Source organism: Schistocerca piceifrons, chromosome 2, assembly GCF_021461385.2.
Source record: "Schistocerca piceifrons isolate TAMUIC-IGC-003096 chromosome 2, iqSchPice1.1, whole genome shotgun sequence".
Taxonomy (NCBI): domain Eukaryota; kingdom Metazoa; phylum Arthropoda; class Insecta; order Orthoptera; family Acrididae; genus Schistocerca; species Schistocerca piceifrons.
The window spans coordinates 1,005,168,301-1,005,193,393 of NC_060139.1; the positions used below are offsets into that span (position 1 = coordinate 1,005,168,301).

At 43.8% G+C, this 25,093-nt stretch overlaps 1 protein-coding gene across 1 annotated transcript in view; it reads left to right on the forward strand.

Moving 5' to 3' along the window:
* LOC124776052 overlaps positions 1-25,093 on the forward strand; it is a 403,057-nt gene that overhangs the window by 372,182 nt on the left and 5,782 nt on the right. The window contains exons 13-14 of the mRNA XM_047250895.1: positions 12,309-12,707; positions 20,723-20,870. Of these exons, the coding sequence (XP_047106851.1) occupies positions 12,309-12,707; positions 20,723-20,870 (547 nt within the window). The remainder of the gene's footprint in view (positions 1-12,308; positions 12,708-20,722; positions 20,871-25,093) is intronic.

Consider the following 25,093-nt stretch of genomic DNA (forward strand, 5'->3'; position numbering starts at 1 on the left):
AGTTTACAAACTTAGCTGTGTTGGAAATGCTTCCATATTTGGCGCTCAAGCAAATGACTATACTCCTTTTCACGCCAGATAAATCACTCCGTTTCCGCATTACCACAACGACAGCACTTTTCCTGCGTCCCCGGGACACACTTTATATACCCTGCACTGCTAGAGCTGCCACCTCGCGTCCTTCATTGGTTATTGCACGTTGACGTCCAACATGAGTGGTGGTCACATTAACATTACTGGACCGTGTATAAACAAAATTAAGTCTTCAGAAGAGAACGTAGTGTCCCTGCTTTCACTTTATTTCTCAATGAAGAAACGTCTCCTGACCTGTGACCAATGCTCCGTCAAATGTGCGCAATGCTGTCGCTATGTTATTTTACTCACTCACGTCATTTGCTGTTTTGAAAACTATGTCGTTAAATACATTACTGTTCGTGAAAACTGTTACACCGGGTGATGGTAAGTTCCTATGGGACCAAACTACTGAGGTCATAGGACCCTAGGCTTACACAATACTTAATGTAACTTAGACTAATTTACGCTAAGAACAACACACACGTACCCACAAACGAGGGAGGACTCAAACCTCCTACTGGGGGGGGGGGGGGGGGATACGCGCGAACCGTGGCAAGGAGCCCAAGACCACGCGGCTACCACGCGCGGCGCTACTCCGGAAAGAAGACTTCTGATTACATTGAAATTTGGTGCACAGATTGGTTATGAAAGTAGACAAATGATTGGAATTACGTGACTGTACATGCACGTTGACCGTGAGAGTCCAATTGGTCTTAAACTAGCACGTGATGCAATCGTTACCTTCAAACACGTAGTATGGAATCTGAGAGGGCCAGGATGTGCTTCTGGGGAACACAGTGTCACACGTTTTGTAGGCGCGTCCAGAAGGCGTCGTTAGTGGCTGCAGGAGGCCCAGAGGGGATACGTTACCGCCGGCCTGAGTGGCCAAGCGGTTCTAGGCGCTACAGTCTGGAACCGCGCGACCGCTACGGTCGCAGGTTCGAATCCTGCCTCGGGCATGGATGTCCTTAGGTTTCAGTAGTTCTAAGTTCTAGGGGACTGATGACCTCAGAAGTTAAGTCCCATAGTGCTCGGAGCCATTTGAACCATTTTTTGAATACGTTACCGACCGAAAGGGGACTGATGACCTCAGAAGTTAAGTCCCATAGTGCTCAGAGCCATTTGAACCATTTTTTGAATACGTTACCGACCGATCGTATCCGAGATATGTTTGATGGTAGACATCCCAGGGAACGTGCGGGCCATGGGAGCAATGGTACTCATCGCTCCTCGTAGAAGGCTTGTATACTTCTTGTTAGAAGTGGTCAGACGTTGTCCTATTGCAGTATGGCGTATGAAGTTGCCTACAGAGGGTTGGGGAGGGGGGGGGGGGGGGGTTGGGGGACAGTGCTTCAGTTTTCGAAACCTCTCTAATGGAGCATCTTGTATTAATATTGCCCACCATTACGTTGGAGGTGTGGCTGCATATAATAGCTCATGACGCCTCAAACCATCACATTTGGCATCTGTCCGCTATGTCGCTCCACTTTGCAGTTGCTGGACTGTGTTCACCACGACATCATCTAACATGTACGCTGCAACCACCGTAGTATGAATTGAAGCTGGCCTCATCCAGAACAATCAAATCTTGCCTTTAAGAACGGCAGTGGCAGCGTTATAATTTGAAGCGTTGCTGGTTTCCGGTCAGTGGAAGCTGACGCAATGGTATGAGTGCCATAACTCCAGCCCTTTGCAGGCGCCGTCGAACTTTCGACGCCAACATGTCCAAATCCATTGCAGTTTCTCAACATCGAGCCAAATATGCGGACGGAGGTGTTGTGTCGACAAGATGGCAGTTATCGAGCTCTCTGGTAACAGTGTGTGTTATAGTACCCTCTTATCACTATGTACTCCATCTTCTATCACCTAGTTCCACACACACGTCACTGTCGTATCAGCGTGTTGTGTAGAAGTCGCACTGCCGGAGACAATTTGTTCTGCCCTTTCTCAACTGTCAGATGCTGATACCACGCACTTTGGTCTCGTCGAGGTATACCGACACTTGATTCCACGTTCCCATTCAGTTTGATGCTTCTCCAACGAATTTGCGAGACGTAACATAAAAGAGCGCGTTCCTGGGACTATGTATGCAGCATCTCGCTGCAGTCTCAATCACTTATTATCGCTGCTCTGGTCCAAGCTTGGACTGGGAACTAACTTTCTAGACGTTTCAATTTTCACAAAGAGCAATGCACATCAACTTTATTTTTTTATTTATTATTTTTTCATGGTCCATTTTCTTGCGACTACACTGGAGCTTCTCATAGAGATTCACAGGTATATGAACTTTTACGTAGATCCAATTATTTTTATGTCATTTCATCTTTACTTATACTAACTTTGAATTAATTTTAGAGTGTCTATTACAGTATTTTTCGCTTATCTTTATTTCAGTATACAACTATCATTTTAACATTTATATGACTACCTATGTTCTGCTCTACCTGCGGCATCTGGCCGGCCGCGGTGGTCTGGCGGTTCTAGGCGCTCAGTCAGGAACCGCGCGACTGCTACGATCGCAGGTTCGAATCCTGCCTCGGGCATGGATGTGTGTGATGTCCTTAGGTTAGTTAGGTTTAAGTAGTTCTAAGTTCTAGGGGACTTATGACCACAGCTGTTGAGTCCCATAGTGCTCAGAGCCATTTGAACCATTTTTTGCGGCGTCTGTTTCCTCATCAGTCGAATTGTCCTTTACTACTAAAGAGAAAGAGCCACAGTTTTTCATTGTTTGAAATGATCTTGGCTACTTTTACTGTTATCTTGATACATACTAAGTGCCATTACAACAGACTATACTACTGCTGCTACAGTAACAAACAATATAACTATTGCAATTACATAAAACTTCCAATTGCTACTACCACCACCTTGCTTTTTCTTCAGCAGCTACTACTAAAAATTGCGCTACCAATACCCAGGCTACTACTAATGCTTTACTACGATTCCATATGATAAAGTTAGGGTCATTTACCGTTGGAGAAGTGTCAAATAGCGTACTGTCTCGTGCAGCTTCACTATTTCTATCTAGTGTAGTCTGAGATGACACACAAACAGTTTATTACTAACAGAATGTAACAAAATTTCCTGGCAGATTGAAACTGTGTAACGGACGAGACTCGAAATCGGTACCTCCAATTCGCTGGCAAGTGCTCTACAGACTGCTATCCACGCACGACTCGCGACTCGTCTTCACTGGTGTACTTCCGCCAGTAACTCGTCTCCTACCTTCCAAACTTCATAGTTGTTCTCCTGCGAAATTTGAACGATTACCACCCCTGGAGGACGGGTCGTAACAAGTGCTTGGGTAGCCCAGTTGCAGGTCCGCCTTGCACGTCGGCCAAGGAGGTTGTTGTTACTTCCGCCTGTATGGCAGCGAAGCGTGTGTCGATTCTTTGGGTAGTCAGTCTTGTGTGTGCTTTCGGCCGGATTGTTGGTTTGTTCTCTGGTGGCGGCGTTCCATGCCCGCGTCATGATGTGTGTCAAGACTCCCAAGAATATTCCTTCGATGTTCGTTCGTTTCAGTTTTGACAAAGAGTACGCGTCATGTGCAACAAGGCTCTCTAGAAGCTGACGATTGGTTGGTTGATGCGATCCGCGTTACGTCTGATCAGTTAGATACTGCTTATTTTGATTCTAGATTGATTTAATTTTTTGTGAAGTTTCAAGATCCCTTGCAGGTAGACCGGCTTCTCTCTCGAGTTGGTTCTCAGGTGGTTTTTAAACGTCGTAATGGTTCCATTAATCCAGTCCATCTTTCAAATGCGGCGATCGAGTATATTCCGTTTAGAGTTTACAATCTCTCAACCGAAGTGGACAATTCATTTCTTATGCAGGAGTTGCTTACTTACGAAGTCGCTCGGCATTTCGTGCGAGAACGCTGGTCTGCCCAATATCGCTTGTAAATTACAGTGGTATCCGAACAATAGAAGTCTGTTCAAAGGAATATTACTTCACAACTCAATGTTTGTGGGTACCGGATTTATGTTACGTGTGCAGGGCAAGGAGGAACTTTCTTCCGTTGTAATAAAAATGGCCACCTAACATCCAGTTGTCCGCTCCGTGTTACGGTTTTAAAGTCGCCTAATAAAAACGTCGTCCTTTGACATTAGCTAAATTAGTGTCTTCGCAATCTGCCATTACGGCGACTGCACCGGTAACATAGTTTAAATGCCGGCGGACTCTGGATGATAAAGATTTTGAAGTCACCCTCCATAATCTCGCCTCGCTGAGAAGGTGGTGATTTTGCAGGGTGCTTCTTCCAGTGGTGATGCTTTCCATACTGACGTTAATTGCGCTTCTGGTTTCGCCAGAGATGAGGGGGCCGATTCTGTTGATGTTGCATCTTCGTCCTCTCCTTTAGCCATAGGAACGTTTGTTTCAGAGGAGTTAACGAAGACATCGTCTGATCTTTTGCCTTTACAATGTTCTTGTCCAATGCCATCCATTCCTTAATCTGATCTGATTAGGAAATAGGTCACTGTGTATTCTCTTAGGGGTACTCAGAAGACGCAGAAAGCTTTAGACGCAGCGTTGCCGGTCTCTCCTTTACTTCATGATATTCATCTCTCCCGGTTGCGAGTCTAGCTTTCCGTTGAATGGAGTGAGGACGTCCCTTCCCGTACCGCAGCGGAGCTTGATGAGCCCCCACCCTTGTGGGTCAAGAGATTATGTTGTCACGAAGTGATTTGAAACACCGTTTTCAACGTGAGCGTACAGCGTCGGGCCGTAAAAAATATAGCATGGAATCTGTACCTTCTGGTGGAGAGGATTCTAATCCGCTGTCTGCCGGTGCGTGGAGAGCGGGACGTGATGCGTAAAATATTTTCTACTCTACTTTCATCCCTTAAATGTGTTAGCTAATGCAGGCGTGTACGTTTCTACCCTAAATGGTTAACATGATAATCTCTCCATTATGGCTTGCTACGCTACGACAGTTTATTTATGATTCTCAAGTTGACGTTCTGTGGTTGCAAGTGTTTTGGCACTATGGGTGTTCTTTGCTTTTTACTGTTTCAAAGTCCGTCACTGAAATAGAGCACCCAGTTCTACCGGCACGGCCGTGCTTTTTAGGGGCGCTATTCCGTTGACGGACTTTGAAACACAGGACCACGGTCGGGGTGCAAAGCGTCGTGTTTACAATCTCACCTTGAGTTTTCCTTATGCTCCGTCTGGATCCGGTCCTACAAATGACCGCTAGCGCTTCTACAAGGAAGATGTCATTTATTTACTTCGTCAGACTCCTCGAAAACATTTTCATGGGCAGAGATTTTTATTGCGACCTACGTCCTGTGTATCACACTACCAGTTACAACTACTGTCGTGAACGTAATGACATGCTGGCGTCGGTAAGTCTACAGGATGCTTGGATCTGCAGATATCATCCCACGTTAGCGTGTTTAACGTATTTCACGGCTACTTCTAGTAGTCGACTAGATCTTTTTTATTTGTCTGCTTCCCTGTGTAGACAACTTCTGTAAATCATTCCAGCTTCACTTACCAGTGTGCTGTTTCAATGACTCTTAACCGCATCCCGCAGAGGGTACATTATTCTTGCTCTGCCTGGAATCTAAATATCTTACACCTGGTGAACCCCTATCTGCATGATGTCATCGCTGCCGTGTGGGCGCGGGCAAGCTATTCCCAAGTATGGGCTGTCATTGCCAAACCTCGGCTTTGTACTGCAGTTTTAGAGCTGGTAAAGTGACTGAATGTGGAGGATTCAGGAATTTTACTATGCTGTCTTTCGTGGGCCTTATGACAATAATCGAGACGTCAGTTTAAGAGTTGTGGAAGTTCATTGCGTGAAGATGACACCCCTGCAACTCAAAAGAACTACAGTTAGATGGTCTTCGTTTGAGTTCCTTGTCCAGTATGAATTGTCGTCTCTTTTCATCTAATTCGGCCTCTAACACGATCTCAAAGGACTTGTCTCACTATCATTCGTTCTATAGGTGACCGTGAGTGGTCGTCGCAAGCTGATATAATGCGTGACTCTTCCCGTTATTAGTGGCATCAGACGGAATACCTATTGCTAATTTTACTTCTCGTCTTGATAGTGTTGTCACGACAGCTCTCCATGAGAAGTTTTTGGTAGCTTTCCACCTTGACAAGGTAACTGATATTGTATTTCGCTCTGCTTCCCTCAAATCTCCGTGTTTGGATGGGTTTCCCAAAGAATTTTTTTTTCTGATTGGAGATACGATAAGATCTATGATGAATGAAGTCAAGGGGTATACCCTCCACCCTCGCTTAAGGTCGAAAAATTTGTTTTAATTCGAAAAGGACGGGATGTCTGTCCGTGGATCAGGTCCCAACGATGAAGCTATTAAATTTAGATTATAAAATCGTAGCGCGCGCTTTAAATAGTCATTTGTCTGATATGCTTGCTGACACTATCGCGCGTTATCAAAACTGTCTCCCGGGCTACACTCTACAGTCTCCAGTTGCTAAATATCGCGATCTCATCTCAATTACTTCCCTGTTGCTGTTTCCGACGCTTTACTTTTTGATTTTAATTGTGTGTTTGACCGAGTTAGTCGTGATTTTCTGTTGCTAGTGCTGACGACTGTTTGTTTTACTGATGCTACACAACGGATATTCATGTCTCTGATTACTAGTATTCAGGCGTCTATTGACGTGAATTGTCGTCTTACTCCCCCCCCCCCTTCCCGCCCCCTCTCCACGCATAGAGGAGTGTCGAGGTATCCTGCATGGGAGTCCCGTATCTAATTCGCTATTCGTGCTATTTCTGGAACCTTTATTGAGGTCCATAGTTGCTCGATTCGGAGGCTGGTCGTTATTGGGAGCAAGGTTCATCTTTCGTCCGTACGCAGGTTTACGACCGGAAGTGTCGGTTATCAATTTGCGGAGTTTGACGCGGTCGCCCGCCATCGATCGTTCGGTGGTATTATTCGTCGTTGTCCGATGAAGATAGCTGCGTTGAACTGGAAGTCCGTCCTGGACAGGATTGAAGGAGCGATCCTTGAAAACGAACGTCACTCCCTCTCGTTACTTCATAAGGTTCGGACCTTGGAAACTTACGTCTTCACCAAACCCTGTTTTGTTGCCAAAATTATTCCCATTGGGGCGACGGTGTCTCGGAAGTTTCAACGATTATCGGACAAGTATATCTGGTGAAATTCTGTTTACTGTGTGCGCTATGAAGTTATGGTAAAAGCCAGCTGGTGGTAGCTCTGGGCCTCCCTGATGTTCGGGCCAAGGCTTCTGCTTTATTTCTTCGTCGCACTGTTTTAATGTTTCTTCGCGTCCCCCAGTCACTTACACCTCACCTCCTTCACTCTCTTCGACCTGCGAGCTTAACCCCTCCGGAAGACGTTGGTGGGATAAATAATAATATTGGGAAATTTTTTATTGATGTCAGTTGTTTGTCAGTTGATATTGTTTCTCATGCCCACTTCTCCCTTCAAAATGCTGTTATGTCGCTGGACGTTTCAAAATGGCTCTTCCTCTGATGAGTCCCTGTCGCGAGAGAGATTGGAAAGATGTTTGGTCCAATGTAAGCCTACGCATTTTGCCGATGGAAATGGCGTAATCATGGTACCAAGTCGTTCATAATCTTCTCCCCAACAACTTTCGACTTTTTCGCACTGGCCTTCGTGAGATATGCCGAAGTAGTCGTTGCCATGAAAAAACGGATACATTATGTCATCAGTTGGACACCTGTGGACACAGACGATGGAGTTGTCTCCGCCGGCAATTGACCTTCCTTGCCAGAACGACACAAACGGCAATTTCCAGTGAAATTCTCCTGCATCCCGATTCAACCTTCTTTCTCAAAACGAATAATACAAGTATGTTGTTTGTCCGGTATTATGTACGTAATAACGTGGTGGAGAGCTGGTATGACCTAGAAGCTTGTGCCTTTCACAAGTATATGGTTACTGTAATATTGGACACAGCAAAGAACGGCAGGCTATCGCTATATTTTTGCGAATGTGCTGTATTTGGTATTTAATTGTTAAGGAATGAATAAAGTGTGTACTCCCTATCCAGTTCGTACGTTCTGTTCTTGTTACTTTGTTTTTGGTAAACGCAGGAAAAAAGGTGTTGTGTTAACCGTCCCTCTTGGAATTTTCGTCAAGATACCTATTCAAGGCGTGTTGTTGGACAGTTTATTTCCTTCCTGTGGCCCTGATTGTCCTGTTTTTCCGTTTAATTAATAAAAAACAAACAAAAATGGTTGTAGCCCATGACTGGAAATGAGGAATTAAGTCTGATCTAGCTTCATTCTTTTTTGAGTAGCAAGTCGCAAGGTTTCAACAAAAAAAGAAAAGAAATTAATTAACAAAAAATAAAAAAATAAAAAGGCCCAGAGTCATGTGTGAGAGCAACACAGTGACCGACGGGAGGGAGATGTCGAGGCTAGGCCCCGGGACTCGACCCCTGCCCATCTTGTGTTCACCCAGCCTGACTGTGTCCGTTCCTTCCTGCCGCATAAGGGGGGAAAAATATCCGTGAGCTGTAAGTTGTGAAGTTAAACGTAGCAGTTCCGCGTCCACATCAAACCAAAAACTTTTTTTCACCATTTGTTTTCTAAACGATTCTGGAAAAACCTGTGTAGGCTGCTGAGCAATCAAATTCACAAAAAAAAAAAAAATGGTGAAATGACCGCTGGCGATAAGCGGAAAAAGCATTGGTAGAGCATTTTTCCGCGAAAGTGTAAGTCGATCCCGAGCCTCTAACCGACAAACAGTTTTAATCTGCCAGGGAGTTTCATATCAGCGCACACCGCTCTGCAGATTGAAAATGTCACTGTGGAATGTTCGGTACTAGATGGGCCTCTCCAACGTGTCCAGTAATATTTTGTTGCATCCAGACAGTATGGCGACGGATCAGAGCGCGTGACGTATATTTCGCTGATTCTTCCGATTTTGCCGGCCGGAGTGGCCAAGCGCTTCTAGGTACAGTCTGGAACCGCGCGACCGCTACGGCCGCAGGTTCGAATCCTGCCTCGGGTATGGATGTGTGTGATGTCCTTAGGTTAGTTAGGTTTAAGTAGTTCCAAGTTCTAGGGGACTGATGACCCTTGAAGTTCCATAGTGCTCAGAGCCATTTGAACCATTTCTTCCGATTTTCTTAGGTACGCTGTAGCCACCTCCTTTCGCACTTCCCTTGCTGGACCAAGCAATAGTTGTGTTAAAGGGCTTCATTCTCCTACCCTTTACAGGCCTTGTTCGTCTCTGCAGTGGTGTATATTGGCCTTGCTCGTTCTGAGAAAGCATCAACTACAAAATTTGGTTATCAAAGTCCTCTTTAACTACGAGGGCTGTTCGTAAAGTAATGTCGGATCAGTCACAATATGGAATCCAGAGTGATGATTTAAAAAAAAAATGTTTTTGCAAGAGTTTACTACACCTTCCACATACTTCTCTATATAGTTGCCGCTCCGGGTTAGACATCTATCGTAGCATTATACCAACTTTCCGATACACTCTGTTGCGTACTTCGTACACAATGGTAAGCACTGGTGGGCTACAGAGTGATGCGTCAACTGTCGTTGTATTTCTTGTATTTCTCCAACATTACGGAGGCTCATTACAAATAAGCGACAAGAAACAGAATCAAGCTATCGAACGTTACAGACGAGACTCGCTGTACTACTACAAGAATGAGTGTGTCATCGCGATGAGGCTCCAAGTGGGAGTGGGCGTGTGTTTGCCGCCAGGCGCTCTATATCGTGGCGGCAGAGGGCGCTCGTTGTCCAGAGCTGCTGAAAGCGTGGCTCAGCGGGTGTATTACATTGGGTCCGCAGATCTCACGCGATCACTATGGGCGGCAGATGGAAACTTGCTATTTGCTGATACGCTGTGGGATAGTATCGATATACCACACCCTCGTCATAGAAGCCAGAGGCCTGTGCTTTCCACGACTTCTCTACGTTGGTCGCCAGTTTGTTGCCTGTGTGACAATGCTGTCTTCAGAGCCAGAGATTCATGTGAGCAGAGATGAACATCCGAGAGATTCAATTCCGGGCTGTATGGTGATTCATCAAACACCTCATTTAGAACGCTGCTGGGACGTCCCCATTGCCCCTGCTGTGTGCGACCGAGAATTGTCATGAAAAACGAAATGCATGACAGTTACATTAAATAGAGTTGCATGAAATCAGGCGAAACCTCTCAGGGGGGACTATTATTCTAGGCATCTTTACGTATTCAGAACTGAAAACAGCGACGTGACGCGATCAATACGCATGTTAAAGACACTGTGCAATGCTATATCCATAATCAAAATGAGTGTATGTATGCGTCGAATAGTCTGGTTCTCGATACTGCAAGTGAAACATTTCCACTATTCCGTATCCTTGGTGCTGAAGTTATCTTAGTTACGATCTGTGAACGACTAGTTTTGATTTCATACTAGTCACTACATTCCTTCCGCATGGAATAGGCCCATCTCACCACCGACTAACTAGTGTTAGCCACTTATGATCGCTATCCACAAGTATGGTGAGTTACTTGTAAAATGTTGTCTACTTAGACGTCCTACACGTCATAATATCGAAGCACGACCGTTTCTCCGTCCGTTTACCGCGTGTTACTGTTACATCACTTTTAGTATGACTTAGCTTCCTTTGTAGATTCAATGTCAACTTGCTTGTAGAGATTCTGCTGTTTAATACTGATTATATGATAGTAGTTCACGTGTTTATATCAGCTCATACCTAGTATAGAGTTCAATATGTTGTCATTTCTATGAGTAACTTACCTTCCTTAGACAGACTTTGTACTTGGTACATTATCACCTCCCGTTATTATAGTCAGTTTGTCTTAATCAGTAAATTGGTCTTATAGTCAAAATAATTGTGCTTTCAACTTTCATGCTCGTTTCTTGTAAATCAGTGTGTAGCAGATATGCTTTAACTACCAATTCTATACATGAACTGAATTGTAAAGATAAGTAAAATGAATGAATCCCAATGTTAGTACTGATTGGTCCAGTACACTATTTGCCCATAGTAAGTAGAGATTAAGCGCATCATTGATCGTAATTTACTCGAATTGACACTCGACGAGATCACATACTTGATACATGAGTTACACATCATGTATTTTGTGAGTGGCTGTGTTCGTGTGTATTTATTAGAGGAACAACAAATAGGTTACATATATGACCGTTTATTTCAACTGACATTAGCTAGATTGCTTCTATTTAGAGCATTGTCATGTACCGGATCGTGCTTTTGACCATCTAAACGTACTGGAATTGATTAATTTAACCTTGGTCATAGCCTTCGATGAGACACCGACATAGAAACTATTTCAGTATCGTTAACTTATACTTTTATTGGAATGAATAGTTTTTTATATTGATTACTTTGTATTTTACACTTTTGACTGCCTTGTATCAAGTTGGTTTCACAATATTTATTTGGTCCCTTATCATTTCTTTCTAAGTAAATTATGCCACTGTTACCTTAGTATGACTACAGTACAGAAGTTTGCAAACGTAACTCTAGTCTGCCTTGCCCACCGTTCACTACTAGTAAACAATGAAATTTACCTAACATATGTCTGATTGGAAATGCGTATGTTCTCCTTTTTATAGTCCATTATTTAAAAAAATAAATAAAAAATTATAATTTACAATGTTCCACGCCTGTATTATGATCCATTAGAATAACTGCATGTCGCTTAAGCTGTTATATACCGGTACTCCCATTTTTTAATAGCTGATATTGACCTATAATAAAACGATTGTGCATATACAGCTTCATTTGTATTTAGTGATACCACGTAAATGGCTAATGTCCAGAGTGATGGCATTTTAACGGAAATGACCAAAAATGTAATTAGTTTCATTAAAATTATCCATTATGTAATATGGCTATAGTAGAATTGTTTTGCATAATAACTCATAAATTACTGTTGTTGCATTGGTTGTTTATGCATGTTGTGTTGCATTTAGGGCCTGAAGATGATGTTGTGACAACATCGAAACTAGTTGCCAATAAAATCAACACCTTAATACGACTGGAGGAGTTACGTCATTTTTTAACGTACATTTTCATTGTCGTTTCCATTTCGCGAACTTTGGGATCTTCCTTTCCGAATAGCCCTCGAATGACGTAAACAGTTTTAGTCATAATGGCTGCTAACCTGTGCTTGCTGTAGCTTCAAATAGCGGAAACATCGACCCCATACGAGGCATCCTGCTGTGTGGTTGCCAATCAGGGTATTCGTGTCGCTACAGTCTGACATTTTTAATTGCAGCGGTGGCGGTGCCGGCGGTGGGCCTGGCGCCCCGGGTGCGTCGCTCGTCGAGCCTGGCGCAGGCGGCGGGCAACCGCGACTCGTCGAGCTCGAGCGACTCCGGGGTGTCGACGTGCTCGTCGCTGCTGCTGGTGCGGCCCGCGGCGGCCGCCACCACGACGGCGGCGCGCGACTTCGAGCTGCCCCTGACGACGGCGCTGTCGAGCCGCAAACACCAGCAGCAGCGCCTGCTCGACCAGCTGGACGGCGAGGCCTGTCTGCACGCCTCGCTGCCGCGCCGCTCCAAGTCGGTCGACCCGCTGCGCGACATCTCCTTCCAGTTCCACCGGGACAGGGCCCGGGACGCCCCCAAGTCCACCTCCGCCGAGGCCGAGGTGCCTGTCTGCCTCAAGAACAGAGGTACGCTCCAACCCAGGCGCCATTCTCACAGCGGAACCTCTCCACTGTGAGGTGACAAAAGTCATGGGGCAGCCATACGCACATATACAGATGGCGGTAGTATCGCGGACACAATGTGTTGTGGCGTAGCAAGACAGCCACGCCGCGGAAGTAGCCGAAAGGCACGCGTTTAGCAGGCAAGAGATAGGTCTGTAACAGGATACGTAATGAATGCTGTAAAGAAAAGAACGTAGCTTCTGTAATACTTAACTTTACTCCATCCTTGGTACATCGCTATTGATGATATAAGCGAGACTCCATAGATACATGCAATGTTGCTAATGGCGCGTTGCTAGGTCGTAGCCATGGACTTAGCTGAAGGCTATTCTAACTATCTGCTCGGCAAATGAGCGATGCTTCGTCCGTGTAGTCGCTAGCTACGTCGTCCGTACAACTGGGGCGAGTGCTAGTCCGTATCTCGAGACCTGCCTTGTGGTGGCGGTCGGTCTGCGATCACACAGTGGCGACACGCGGGTCCGACATGTACTAATGGACCGCGGCCGATTTAAAGCTACCAGCTAGCAAGTGTGGTGTCTGGCTGTGACACCACGCAATGTATAAAACGTCAGTGCTTTGGCAAAACTGACTTGTACTCAGGTATTTATGAGAAACGGTATCCGACGTTATTTTGGCCGCACGGTTGGGGTTAACAGACTGTGAACGCGGAGCTAGACGACACCTGACATTCTATTTCGGAAATCGCTAATGAATTAAATATTCCGAGATCCGTAGTGTCAAGAGCTCGACGAGAGTGCCAGATTTGAGGCATTAAGTCTCATGACAGACAATACTTAACAAACAAGAACAGCGGCGTATGCGTAGAGTTGTCAGAGCTAACAGAAGCAACACTGCATGTAATACCGGCGGAAATCAGTGAGGGACGCACGATGAACTTACCCGTTAGTACAGGGCGACGAAATTTCGCGTTAATGAGGTATGGCAGCAGATGACCGACGCGCTAACAGCACGACATCATCTGCAGCGCCTCTCCTGGGCTCGTGGCCATATCGGTTGGCCCTTAGACGACTGGAAAACCGTCGTCTCGCCAGATACGTTCCTATTTCAGTTATTAAGAGCTGATTGTAAGTTTGAGTGAGGTTCCGACCCCAAGAAGTCATGGACTCAAGTTGTCAACAAGGCACTGTGCAAGGCGGTGGTGGCTCCATAATGGTGTAGGCTATGTTTACATGGAATGATCTTGGTCATCTGGTCCATTTCTAAGGATCTTTGGTTGGTAGCGGTTATCTTTTCGGCTACTTGGAGACAACTTTCACCCATTCATGGACTTCATGTTCCCAATAGAATTTTTACCTAAGTGCGCCATATCACCAGTACACAGTTGTTCGCCATTTGTTTGAGGAATGTTCCGGCCATTTCGAGTGAATGATGTGGCCATAAACATCGTCCGACATGAATCCCGTCAAACATCTACGCAACATAATCGAGTATCAATTCGTGCACAAAATCCAGCACCGGAAAAAACTTCTGCAATTATGGAGACTATAGAGGCCACATGGATCAATTCTTTTGCTGGGGACTTCCAAAGATTTCTTCAGTCCATGCGACGTCGATTTGCTGCCCTACGGATGGTAGAAGGAACTCCTACACGTAATTAGGAGGTGTCCCATGTCAGCTCAGTGTATTTATAATGGAGCTACTACTTTATCGTTTCCTTTTCTGCCTCGAGGATTAAAGAAGATGGCCCGTTGTATCATCTTGATCCGCCCATCTTCTAATGCGTCGAACAATGTCTTTTCTTCCTTCAGCAAAGTACTGTAGCAGTTTTTCTTTCATAAGTTCATCGCCCATTGTATCTACACGTTCTTTCCCTTCTTTTCTGTACTTCATTCAAGGTGTAAGTACCTTGCTTCTTCCGGATGGTCTCTTTTTTAATCTATCTCGTATACTTACTCCGTGAACTGTTTCAGATATCTCTTCTTCACTACTTGCAGTCAACTACGTCTTCTAGACCTTATAGTCTAGTTTTCACTTCTGTACAGTCCACAGGAAACTGCCGTTACCCTACGAATTTTCAATATGGTGTCCTTCTGTATTTTTTTATTAGCTTTTCCTTGCTGGAGCCACACATCATACTGAATCTCTCAATCGTATTTTTTTATATCCACTTCGTGAAATTACGGAGTTGATAACTTGTTCTATGGTTTGTTTTGTAACATGAATTAACATCTTAAAGGTTGTGAACCTCTGGAAAAGCTATAGACATAGTTTTGTTTGCCGCTAAGCTTAAATTCTGTTGCTTTGCAGTTTTATATAATTCATAGAGTAAGTAACACGTGACGTAATTTTTGTTGCATTTTTAGGGGACACAAAGTCTCAGTGATTAACCTGTAACAATTTAGTGCACAGGTATTAAAATATTTCTTCCTATTGTGACGTGGTCGGACGACGTTCTTGGAGAAATGCAACGTTTCGACTCCATCGGTGGAGCACATTTTACTTGTTTATTTATTTATAGCCGCTAAAAAACAAATCTTACCTAAGGCGGTTGTATTACACAAGCTGTAATTGCGCAAATATTAAATCATGCATTCCTACAATAACTTGTTGGTGTTGAACAAACTGACGACAGATATAATAATCTATCCTAAGAACTCACCACCTAACCCCTTAATACTAAATACTACTGCGCAGTGACTAGCACACTTCGGGAGGACGACGGTTCAATCCCACGTCCGGCCATCCTGATTTTGGTTTTCCGTGATTTCCCTAAATCGCTCTAGGCAAATGCCGGGATGGTTCCTTTGAAAGGGGACGGCCGACTTCCCACCCCGTCCTTCCCTAATCCGATGAGACCGATGGCCTCGCAGTTTGGTCTCTCCCCCCAAAAACAACCAAACCCAACTAAATTCTAGTATTATTTCACTTTGAGGACATGTGCTGTACGATATAGGAATTATGAGCAGATATTCTTGCAGCAACTGGTATTTCGAAACTTGGAATTTATATTCAGAACATTCAAGCGAAAGGAAGTACAACTACTCACTGTTACTATACGCTATGTTACCATCATCAAAATACTAAAGATTTACTCTGTCCTGTGTTACATTATTCAGTCTACTGGAAGTCTGTCTGACGCAAAATAGTCTTCCGTCTCTGAGTGCGAGACGACCACCATTTCATCAGGTAAGCTTTGCTGGTATTACAATGGTGGCTCTACACCCTGAGAGTGTTGCTCTGACAGTGTCCAAAGCCACCACCCCCTGGACTTAGCAGGAGGCACGTCATTTCTCCTGAAATGTTCCAAAAAACGTGGAAGTCAGAAACGATCCCCTCAGTCATACAAAACTGCCGTCCAGTACAAGTTCCTTTGTCAGAGATCTCTTGTAGACTCATGAAAGGCCTCATCTTGCTGTTGATCTTATCATAACTCTTAGTGATACTTCTATATTCCAGCGGTCGTTAGAACTTGGCAGTCTATTTTGACTGCTACACACTTCATTTTCTTGCTCGAGAACTGTTTTATGTTGATATTCATCTAGTTAACATTGGGTATATTACTCCCTTGAATATCAGTCACCTGCAACTTTTCTTACGGACTGTGCCACGAGCACTAGCAGATCTATATCCCGTATACTGATCACATTCAAACATAGTTTGTTCAGATGTGGCTACCAGTCCACAACTGCTCGTCGGTGTCCTAATACTGTTACTTCTGCGTTAATACACAGGATTTGGGCTTTGCCTCGTTCAAAGATGTTTTATCACTCTGGAGGGGTTTATATAATATAGTTGCAGTCAGTCACGAATGCTCGGGAAAATCCTGTGCAATCGCAGTGCCGAACATCCCACGTCACAGCCACCAATCCATTCGCCATGCATTCCTTTAATTTTCCATTCAGTGATGTACTGGCGCATACACTATTGTACCGTTTTAATATTACCTCTGCGCAACCACCGACAAGCTCCTACATGTCTCACATTGGTGTCTATGGGGAAAATTCCTAACAAGACCACGAGTGCTTCAACAGGTGTTCTACTAAAAACACCCATCAGCCAGAGCAATATTTATTTCTGGATGCGATATTAATTACGACATTTAAAGCACCATACATTTGTGGCTATTCTGACCATGGCTGTCATAATGGAACCGTAATATGCTTTAAACGCCGATATTCGTAGCCGGTATTCGTTTGTGAATAGTATCACAATCTTTTGCATAACTTTGTAGTTCTCTATTTTTCGTAATATGAGGTAAGAGATTTGAATTTTGAATTGAATGACACAAAAATATATATATGTATCTCTTCAAATGGAAACAACGTCTAACTTTAAGGTGGGATTTCTCTCCAGATTGCCTTTAAGTAGGATGTGTGTTGTTTTATTTGCAGCTACTGTACGTCTTTGTTTCGAGGACAGATTCAAGGGAATCGTAACTCGTATGAAGGTACTATTCACGCACACCCTGGCTCAATAATAACTGGTATTAGAGTGTGCTCCGAAAATGGGGACAAAACGTTGAGTTGCTCCAAGCAATTCATTCGACCACTGCGTAATAGCTAGGGAATTTAATAAGTGTGGCATATGTGGCGAGGTGAGTTTCAATTTTACAGTTTACTGTACATCATGTGCGCCTGCAGCGCTTGTGATGTAAAATATGCAACCGACCTATCGAATAATTCTGCATCGGGTAACACTGTAACCCTTCAAATTCTAGCTGGAGAATTTGGACATTATCCCTCTACTTGACACGTGACAGAGTCACCCCGGTAGTGCCTAATAATGATCGGATGTAGGACTAACGGAGGAGGATGTTCAAATATTTTATTAGTTCAATGATAAGAACTTAAATTTTATTGCCTAACAACAGAAGACTGAACGCATATACAACATTACTGCCGGCCGAAGTGGCCGTGCGGTTAAAGTCGCTGCAGTCTGGAACCGCAAGACCGCTACGGTCGCAGGTTCGAATCATGCCTCGGGCATGGATGTTTGTGATGTCCTTAGGTTAGTTAGGTTTAACTAGTTCTAAGTTCTAAGGGACTAATGACCTCAGCAGTTGAGTCCCATAGTGCTCAGAGCCATTTGAACCTTTTTGACATAATTACTGCATCAGACACATACGACGAGGCACTATCCTCATCGATGTGCATCGAAATCTACTCACAAATTTTCCCTTAATATCGAGCAGCTATTTTCAGTGTGTCAATATGTGAATCTATGGCAGACTCAGTCGACTGACTCTAGTGTGAAATATAGAAGTACTGCTTCCAGAAACGTAAAGAGGCTCAGAATCATATGAGAACAGTGAGCGCAGTGACACAGTGGTTAGGAGGAGAATGGTTGAAATAGCCATTCGATTTGGGGTTGATTAATATCAATCGAAAACGTCCAACAGATTTTGTTTATCACACTATGCTAGGCATCTAGCTTTGTGGACAAGCTCATGCTGTTGGAATGTGTAGATTCTAAGCTATTGCACCAGGCCATGTTATCATCCATAAAATATAGATTCAATGATAAGATGCCTTTTTATTTGCTCTTCTTCAATTCGTGTTAACCGTGTATATAGCAGAAGGAACGATTGAGGAAAATGACGTCACTGCTTCAATTTAGCTTTCCTGCACAATAGAAAAATTACGTAAGGAGTTTAAAATCATGATAAAGGAGCTTTTTTTTGAATTGGTTGACATTTTAATGTATTGACGATAAATTTTAAATGACGGGATGTATTTTAAATGTTACAACATCAGGTGTAGGCTATAGGACGAAGATATGTATCATGACCTTCTGTTGAGAATCTGCACTGATGGTACGGATAACTTGCTAGGAATGGAAATTAATGTTACATATTGCATAGGACAAGGGAAATGGGGCACAGTGCTTGATGTTCAAGGATTTGGAATAAAGAAAATTTTAGGGATGAAGACGTCCAGATGATTTTAAATGAAAAGATGGAAGCGGATATGATTTGATGTTTATACTCACAGAGAGCGAGAGGCATCACATGATGTGTGATGATAGCTGTATCGGACGGATCATACGAAATCATCGTAAGCACTTGCTCTGTCTTCAACTCTCTCTCTCTCTCTCTCTCTCTATCTATCTATCTCTCTCTCTCTCTCTCTATCTATCTATCTCTCTCTCTCTCTCTCTCTCTGTCTCTTTTCGGTCTTCTTACTGGTTTGGTGTGGTACGCCACAAATTCCTCTCCCGTGCCAACTTTTCATTTCAGAGTATCTGTAATAGATGTCTGAAACAAGAAAGAACGCAAAAGTATAGAGATATGAGGCAGTGGTTCAGCCATTCTCAAAATACGGCGCATATTACTCAATCACTAAAAGTAGGGCCGAAAAAATAGAAAAAGCCCCGGATATGGACAATTTTCGCCGTGTCAAAGGAATCTCAATCGTCCAAAAATATAATGTAGGTGTATCCAGAATGTCGCTGAGGAAGAAGTCTTACAAAAAGAAGATGGCCTCATGTAATCGAAGACGGTATACAGCAGAGGAACTTGCAGAAAGGTGACGTAAAATATATAACTCTCCCATTCCTGACGCAGAAAGCACAACAGTCCATAAGATCTACTCCCAAACGGAAAAAAACCAAAGACTGAAGGCAAATGGATACAGGATGCACTCGGAGAAAATTACGCACTTGTGAACTGGAGGGCATTCAACTTTTGTGCACCACAGTTACGGCCAATAGACGGCCACCAAATGTGTGTCTTGTACGAATGAGCTCTTTGTGATTTTTCCACAATATTTGGAAATTTTCTGAAGTATTCGACCAGGTTACTATCCGGATGACATCAACCAAATCAGTTCAAAATTTTCATAGGAAGCGACTGTCGTTGGTTATTACTGTAAATTCAGACAGAAATTGGAAAGGCGTAATTTTATATATCGCACGGGCAACGACATCAATTCTGCCACGGAAGATGTCGACGTTATCGAGTCAAAGAGGTCGCGGGACCAGCAATCCAACATTGTCGTAGCTGCCGGCAGCTCATCCAATCACTCCACCTGGAGGCCAGAAAGCCTTAACAAGCAGGGGCCGGAAGCTACAATGAAATATAGTTCGACGAGTAAAGACTGTTGGCGTAATAGCCGCAAGACAGTGTTGAAACCCGGGCATCTGGTTTTGGATTGGGCTACAGATCGTTTTTCGGAGTTGTAATTGCTCTGGTGATAATCACTTTGTAAGAACTTTCGGATGCTCTGGTATGTAGTTGTGGACAGCATGTAGATTGAGATTAGTCATCCGCCATCACACTTATCAGGTCACGCCGACACGGCTCGTTCTGGTTTTATGTGCTATAACTTTGTTCTGTAGTGCTTTTAAGTGCGAATTAATAAGATTTGTGTACGTTAATATAAAGAAACGTATCAATCACTTACCAGACTATGTATTTCTCGCTAAACAGATTTGCTATAAGAAGTGCAGATGCTAATAACGTAGTCCATTTTTACAGTACCGGTTGGTATCACTGCAGAGGTACTAGAGTTAAATTTTGTTCCAGGAAGCACTGACACGTTAAAAGTCATAGGAGAAAAGCACAAGGCTGTCATGGTACCTATGTTCATCGCTACCAACGCGAAATACATCAAGAATGAGGCGCTGTACAAGTGTGTTATGAACCATGGCTTTCTAAAATATGGAAATTTTACTTATTTAGTTTCGTGTAGCGAGTGTGTTATGAACCATTGCTTTCTAAAATGTGGGAAAGAGAGTACTGAAGAAATTTCACTTTTTTAGTTTAGTACAACGAAGAATGAATTTCTGTTGTACAGTGTGAGCAAGAAGACAGACACGGAAAATATGTTGTTCACCTTAAGACAGGCAACAAAATTTACATTATCTGTCCCAGATGTGAATGATGTGATCTGAGGTCCCTAAGTTAAGGTGTACGACATATTTTCTGCGCCACTGTCATCTTGACCACCCTGTCTATTCTTTTGTGTAGATTCTGGTTCACCAGCTCACTTTTCACGACTGGTATGTGTCGCGTGTTGCAGGTTTCCAGAGCCCCGGTGGAGACAGCGCCATCGTGGTGCCGTACCCAGACTCCCGCTCGACCAGCAGCGGCACCTCAGACATGTCTGACTACATCGAGACGCTCTCCTTGTCCTCGCACAGCTCTTCCGACGTCACGGAGTCCATTAGGTAAGGAAGTGGGCGTAGAGCAACTTGGAGTAACGAGTAGGGTGCTTGTCCGAGAGTCAATGATGCAACACATACATTAGTCGAACCCATGGGCCGCAATAACGGGAATAGTTCAAGTGTGCCCGATTGTCTGGGAGTAAGTTTCAAGCATCTCCAACTGCTGCTGGTATACTTCACTGACGTTGCCTCGGGAACACAACCCACAAGTAATTAAAACGCAAGAAATTTGTGACAAATTTCGCCTGAAGGTGAGAGATAATTTTCATGCGTTCAAAACACATCGTTAATGTAGCATCCGGTCACAGTAATACAACAAAGCCGCCAGGATAATATCGGACACTTCACTAACTGCTCGGAAGAAATGTAGCAGTGTCATCGATGGCAACAGAAATATTATATCCACTGTTGCTTTGTCTCGACTACCACCCTTGCAAAAACAACTTCTAACTATAAATCTGTATCATGTAAGGAAACACAACTCACAAGCCGATTGCTTTCTCACACACACACACACACACACACACACACACACACACACACACACACACACACAATATCCTGAACGCAGATTGTGGTGTCAATTAGCAGATTTCTGAAGACCATTCAACTCTGTAGTATACCGTCAACACTTGGTAAAGGCCACCTCCAAAATACTACATGCGTTATTGATTTCAGTTGCAAGTTGTTTGAATGATGCTGCCGCTGCTTCACTACAATAATTTTTATTTTATTGTTATACGACCCAGATTTCTGCCTTAGGCCATTCCCAAGCACAAAACCTTATTTAAATGCCGAAAGGCACTAGGCTGGTGTGAAATACAAGTCCTTGTCGAAAAGATCAGGTCTGTCATTGGCAGAAGTGAGAACATCTCAGCACGACTGCTACGGTCGCAGGTTCGAATCCTGCCTCGGGCATGTGTGTGTGTGATGTCCTTAGGTTGGTTAGGTTTAAGTAGTTCTAAGTTCTAGGGGACTGATGAACTCAGAAGTTAAGTCCCATAGTGCTCAGAGCCATTTGATCCATTTTGAGAACATCTCTAAAATGCCTAAACGTATTTCTGGACCCTATAGCATAGTTGTTATATAAAACTGCTACCACTGGAATTAAAAAATCTTTGCAGTAATCCACGCGCTTTCAAATCGAAACTGAAGAGTTTCCTCATGAGCCACTCCTGTTGTGTCGAGGAGTTCCTTGAAAAATTAAGCTGATTCTTGTTGTATTGTTGATTGCGATTACTTAAACATATGGCTTGACTTCTTTCGGATTCATAAACATTTTATTTTTATCTGTTATTATTTTCGTGTTGTAATTTCATGTACTGACGCGTTCCATGATCTTGGAGATTTGCTAATCAATTTCTTCCTACGGAACATGAGGTGTAAATAAAATAAAATAAACTATCCAGTGAACATAGTCTCTAAAGCCCATACCTCAACAGCCTTGAACACTTTTACATCGTCACTGCTGTGAAACGCATCTCTTCTACAGTACAAATTCTCATAGCTCTTAAGCTATGCACATTACAGCTCATGGTTGCTGGACTTGTTTTGCTTCGAATGATCGTTCTTGTCATGTACTTCAATCCTGACCATTCCTTCTAGTACACCTTGTACAGCACCAGAATTTCACGCTTACTCGGTCTGCAATTTAGGTGTTTTGCTCACAAGAGTATAACTGTCTTTAGTACTTTAACTATGGAGTACGTTTCCGCTTCCCACGCCGCTTCGCTGTCACACTGTGGTGCACCTTTTACCTGCATCACAGCAAAACTGTGTCTGCAGCAAACACGGAACATGCTCTCTCTTCTGACAATATGCCATGGTCTTCGTATTGTACGACACGTGTAACTTGCCTTCTTAAGTCCTTCCGTAGTTCCGAAGCAACAATGCTGAGCAAGCCAGAATGAGGGAAAGGTTTCCATACTGAAGACTACCTGAAAACATAGGTGGTCTTGTATAACTATAAACTGGCACTACGCTGTGATTGAAAGTTTTTCTTTAGAGCCGCATAACCCTATGTAGTCTACCAATAGAAACACTGGCTATTTTAATTTTTGTTTCAGCTACACTGAGGTGACGTAAGTGACGGAATAAATTCTAATATCACGTCGGACCGTCTTTCATCTGGCGTATTGCAGCAGCTTGAGAAGGTGTGGACTCAAAAGTCTTTGGAAGTCTCCTGCAGAAGTATTGACCGATGCTGCCTCTATAGCCTCCCACAATTGCAGAAGTGTTGCCGGTGCAGGATTTTGTGGACAAACTAGCCCTCGATTATAATCTATAAATAGTCGATAGGATTCATGTCGGGCGATCTGGATGGCTAAATCCTTCACTCCAACTAATCAGAATGTTCCTTAACCAGTCTCTAACTATTGTAGACCTGTGACATGACGCATTGACATCCACAAAAATTCCATCGTTGTTTGGCAACCTGATGTTCATGAATGGCTGCAAATGGTCTCCAAGTAGCCGAACGTAACCATTTCGTCTATTATCTATTCCGTTGGATCAGAGAACCGAATCCATTCGCATGTAAACACAGTCCACACCACTGTGGAGCCACCACAAGCTTGCACAGAGCCTTGTTGACAATTTGGGTCCATGGGTTCGTGGGTATGCGCTACAAGGTTCATACTGCTTCTTTTGTTTAAAGAGGTATTTCCCATCACAACACAGTGTGGATAGTGGACACTGTTTCTGTCAAGAAATTTATGGATTCACTAGACAATCTGGCTACGTGACTTGTGCCTAGTGCGAGAAAATGCCTACAAAATCCATCTTCAGAGGGCATGGACATTCTCAATATACCACTACTATTTTCCCTCAGGTCGCTACTCCTTCATAATGATGCACACGCCGCGCCTTTAAGGAGAAAAGTTACCACTTATGAATCAAAAGTTCTTTGAAGTTTGAAATTGTCGAGATGCGAAATCTGCGCCAATTATGAAAGTTTTAAGTCCTCTGCTTGACTTTCTAATATCTCTGAACAAGGAAGTTCAGTTAATTATACGAGACTGGCCAGCTTGTTCCTTTCACTTTCTAGAAAAGCACAGGTGAAACTGGCCCATTTGTTGACACATTTGCTGGCCGTTAACGAAATTACAGAACGGAGAAAAGAATACGATTTACGAGGTCCGTAGGTTCTGGGAAAGCTATTAACTCCCTTCCCATTGATTACGTACTGTCACTTCTCGAGAAAAATTGTACTGATTTAACATGCGTTATTGTGCTTAAGCCGTTTTATCCTACTCTACGTCCGCCTCTGGTAGCTGAGTAGTCAGCGCGACGGAATGTCATTCCTAAAGGCCCGGGCTCGATTCCAGGCTGAGTCAGAGATTTTCTCCGCTCAGGGACTGGGTGTTGTGTTGTCCTTATCATCATCATTTCATCCCCATCGACACGCAAGTCGCCGTGGTGGCGTCAACTTGAAAGACTTGCATCAGGCGAACGGTCTACCCGACGGGAGGCCCTAACGACATGGCATTTCCATTTATATCCAATTCTATGTAGTTTATGATCACTAACATTGGAGGTATGCGGACACAGGAGGAACGAACATCCGGTTCCTAAGATCAATCAAAGTGGGGTTCACGAGGTCAACAGCTATCGACAAACAAAATCTAGTGCATAGCAAATTCGTCCTAAACGTATACACACTGTCCAGGGAGCTATCCGTATCAGAAACGCAATACAGTGAAAGTCATAACTCTGGTGATAAATGGCACCTACTGAAGGCTTCAATTTCTAGCGAGAGTGTGTCTGGCAAGTATGGACCGCAATATTTGCAGTCAGTCTCGCAGGCCGCTCCATCTTGCGGTTTTGATGGCGCTACTCGTGGGAAGCAAGCTGTTACTTGAGTATGAAGTCCATGTACTCTGATCTGTCTTCTGAATCGATTCTCGGTCTACGCAGGGAATCCAATTCACTGGCGAACCTTAAGGAGGGGTGTACATGTGTCAAAGAGACAGCCAATTTTCGTCAGAATACTGCACAATTTCAAGCCAGGAGACTAGACACGAAATTATCAAAATTATTGTCACCTACCAGAGAAGAGTAACAGGCATTTTATTGTATCATTCTGTGTATGACGACTGTGGCCGTGTTGGTCTAGTGAGTAAAGTGCTAAGACTCCGGCCCTTAGTGGCTCCGATCCAATCCCAGGTAGTATTTGGGATTATTCCTTGTTCCACTCCCTCCGGGATGGCCCCAGCTCCAGTCCGACT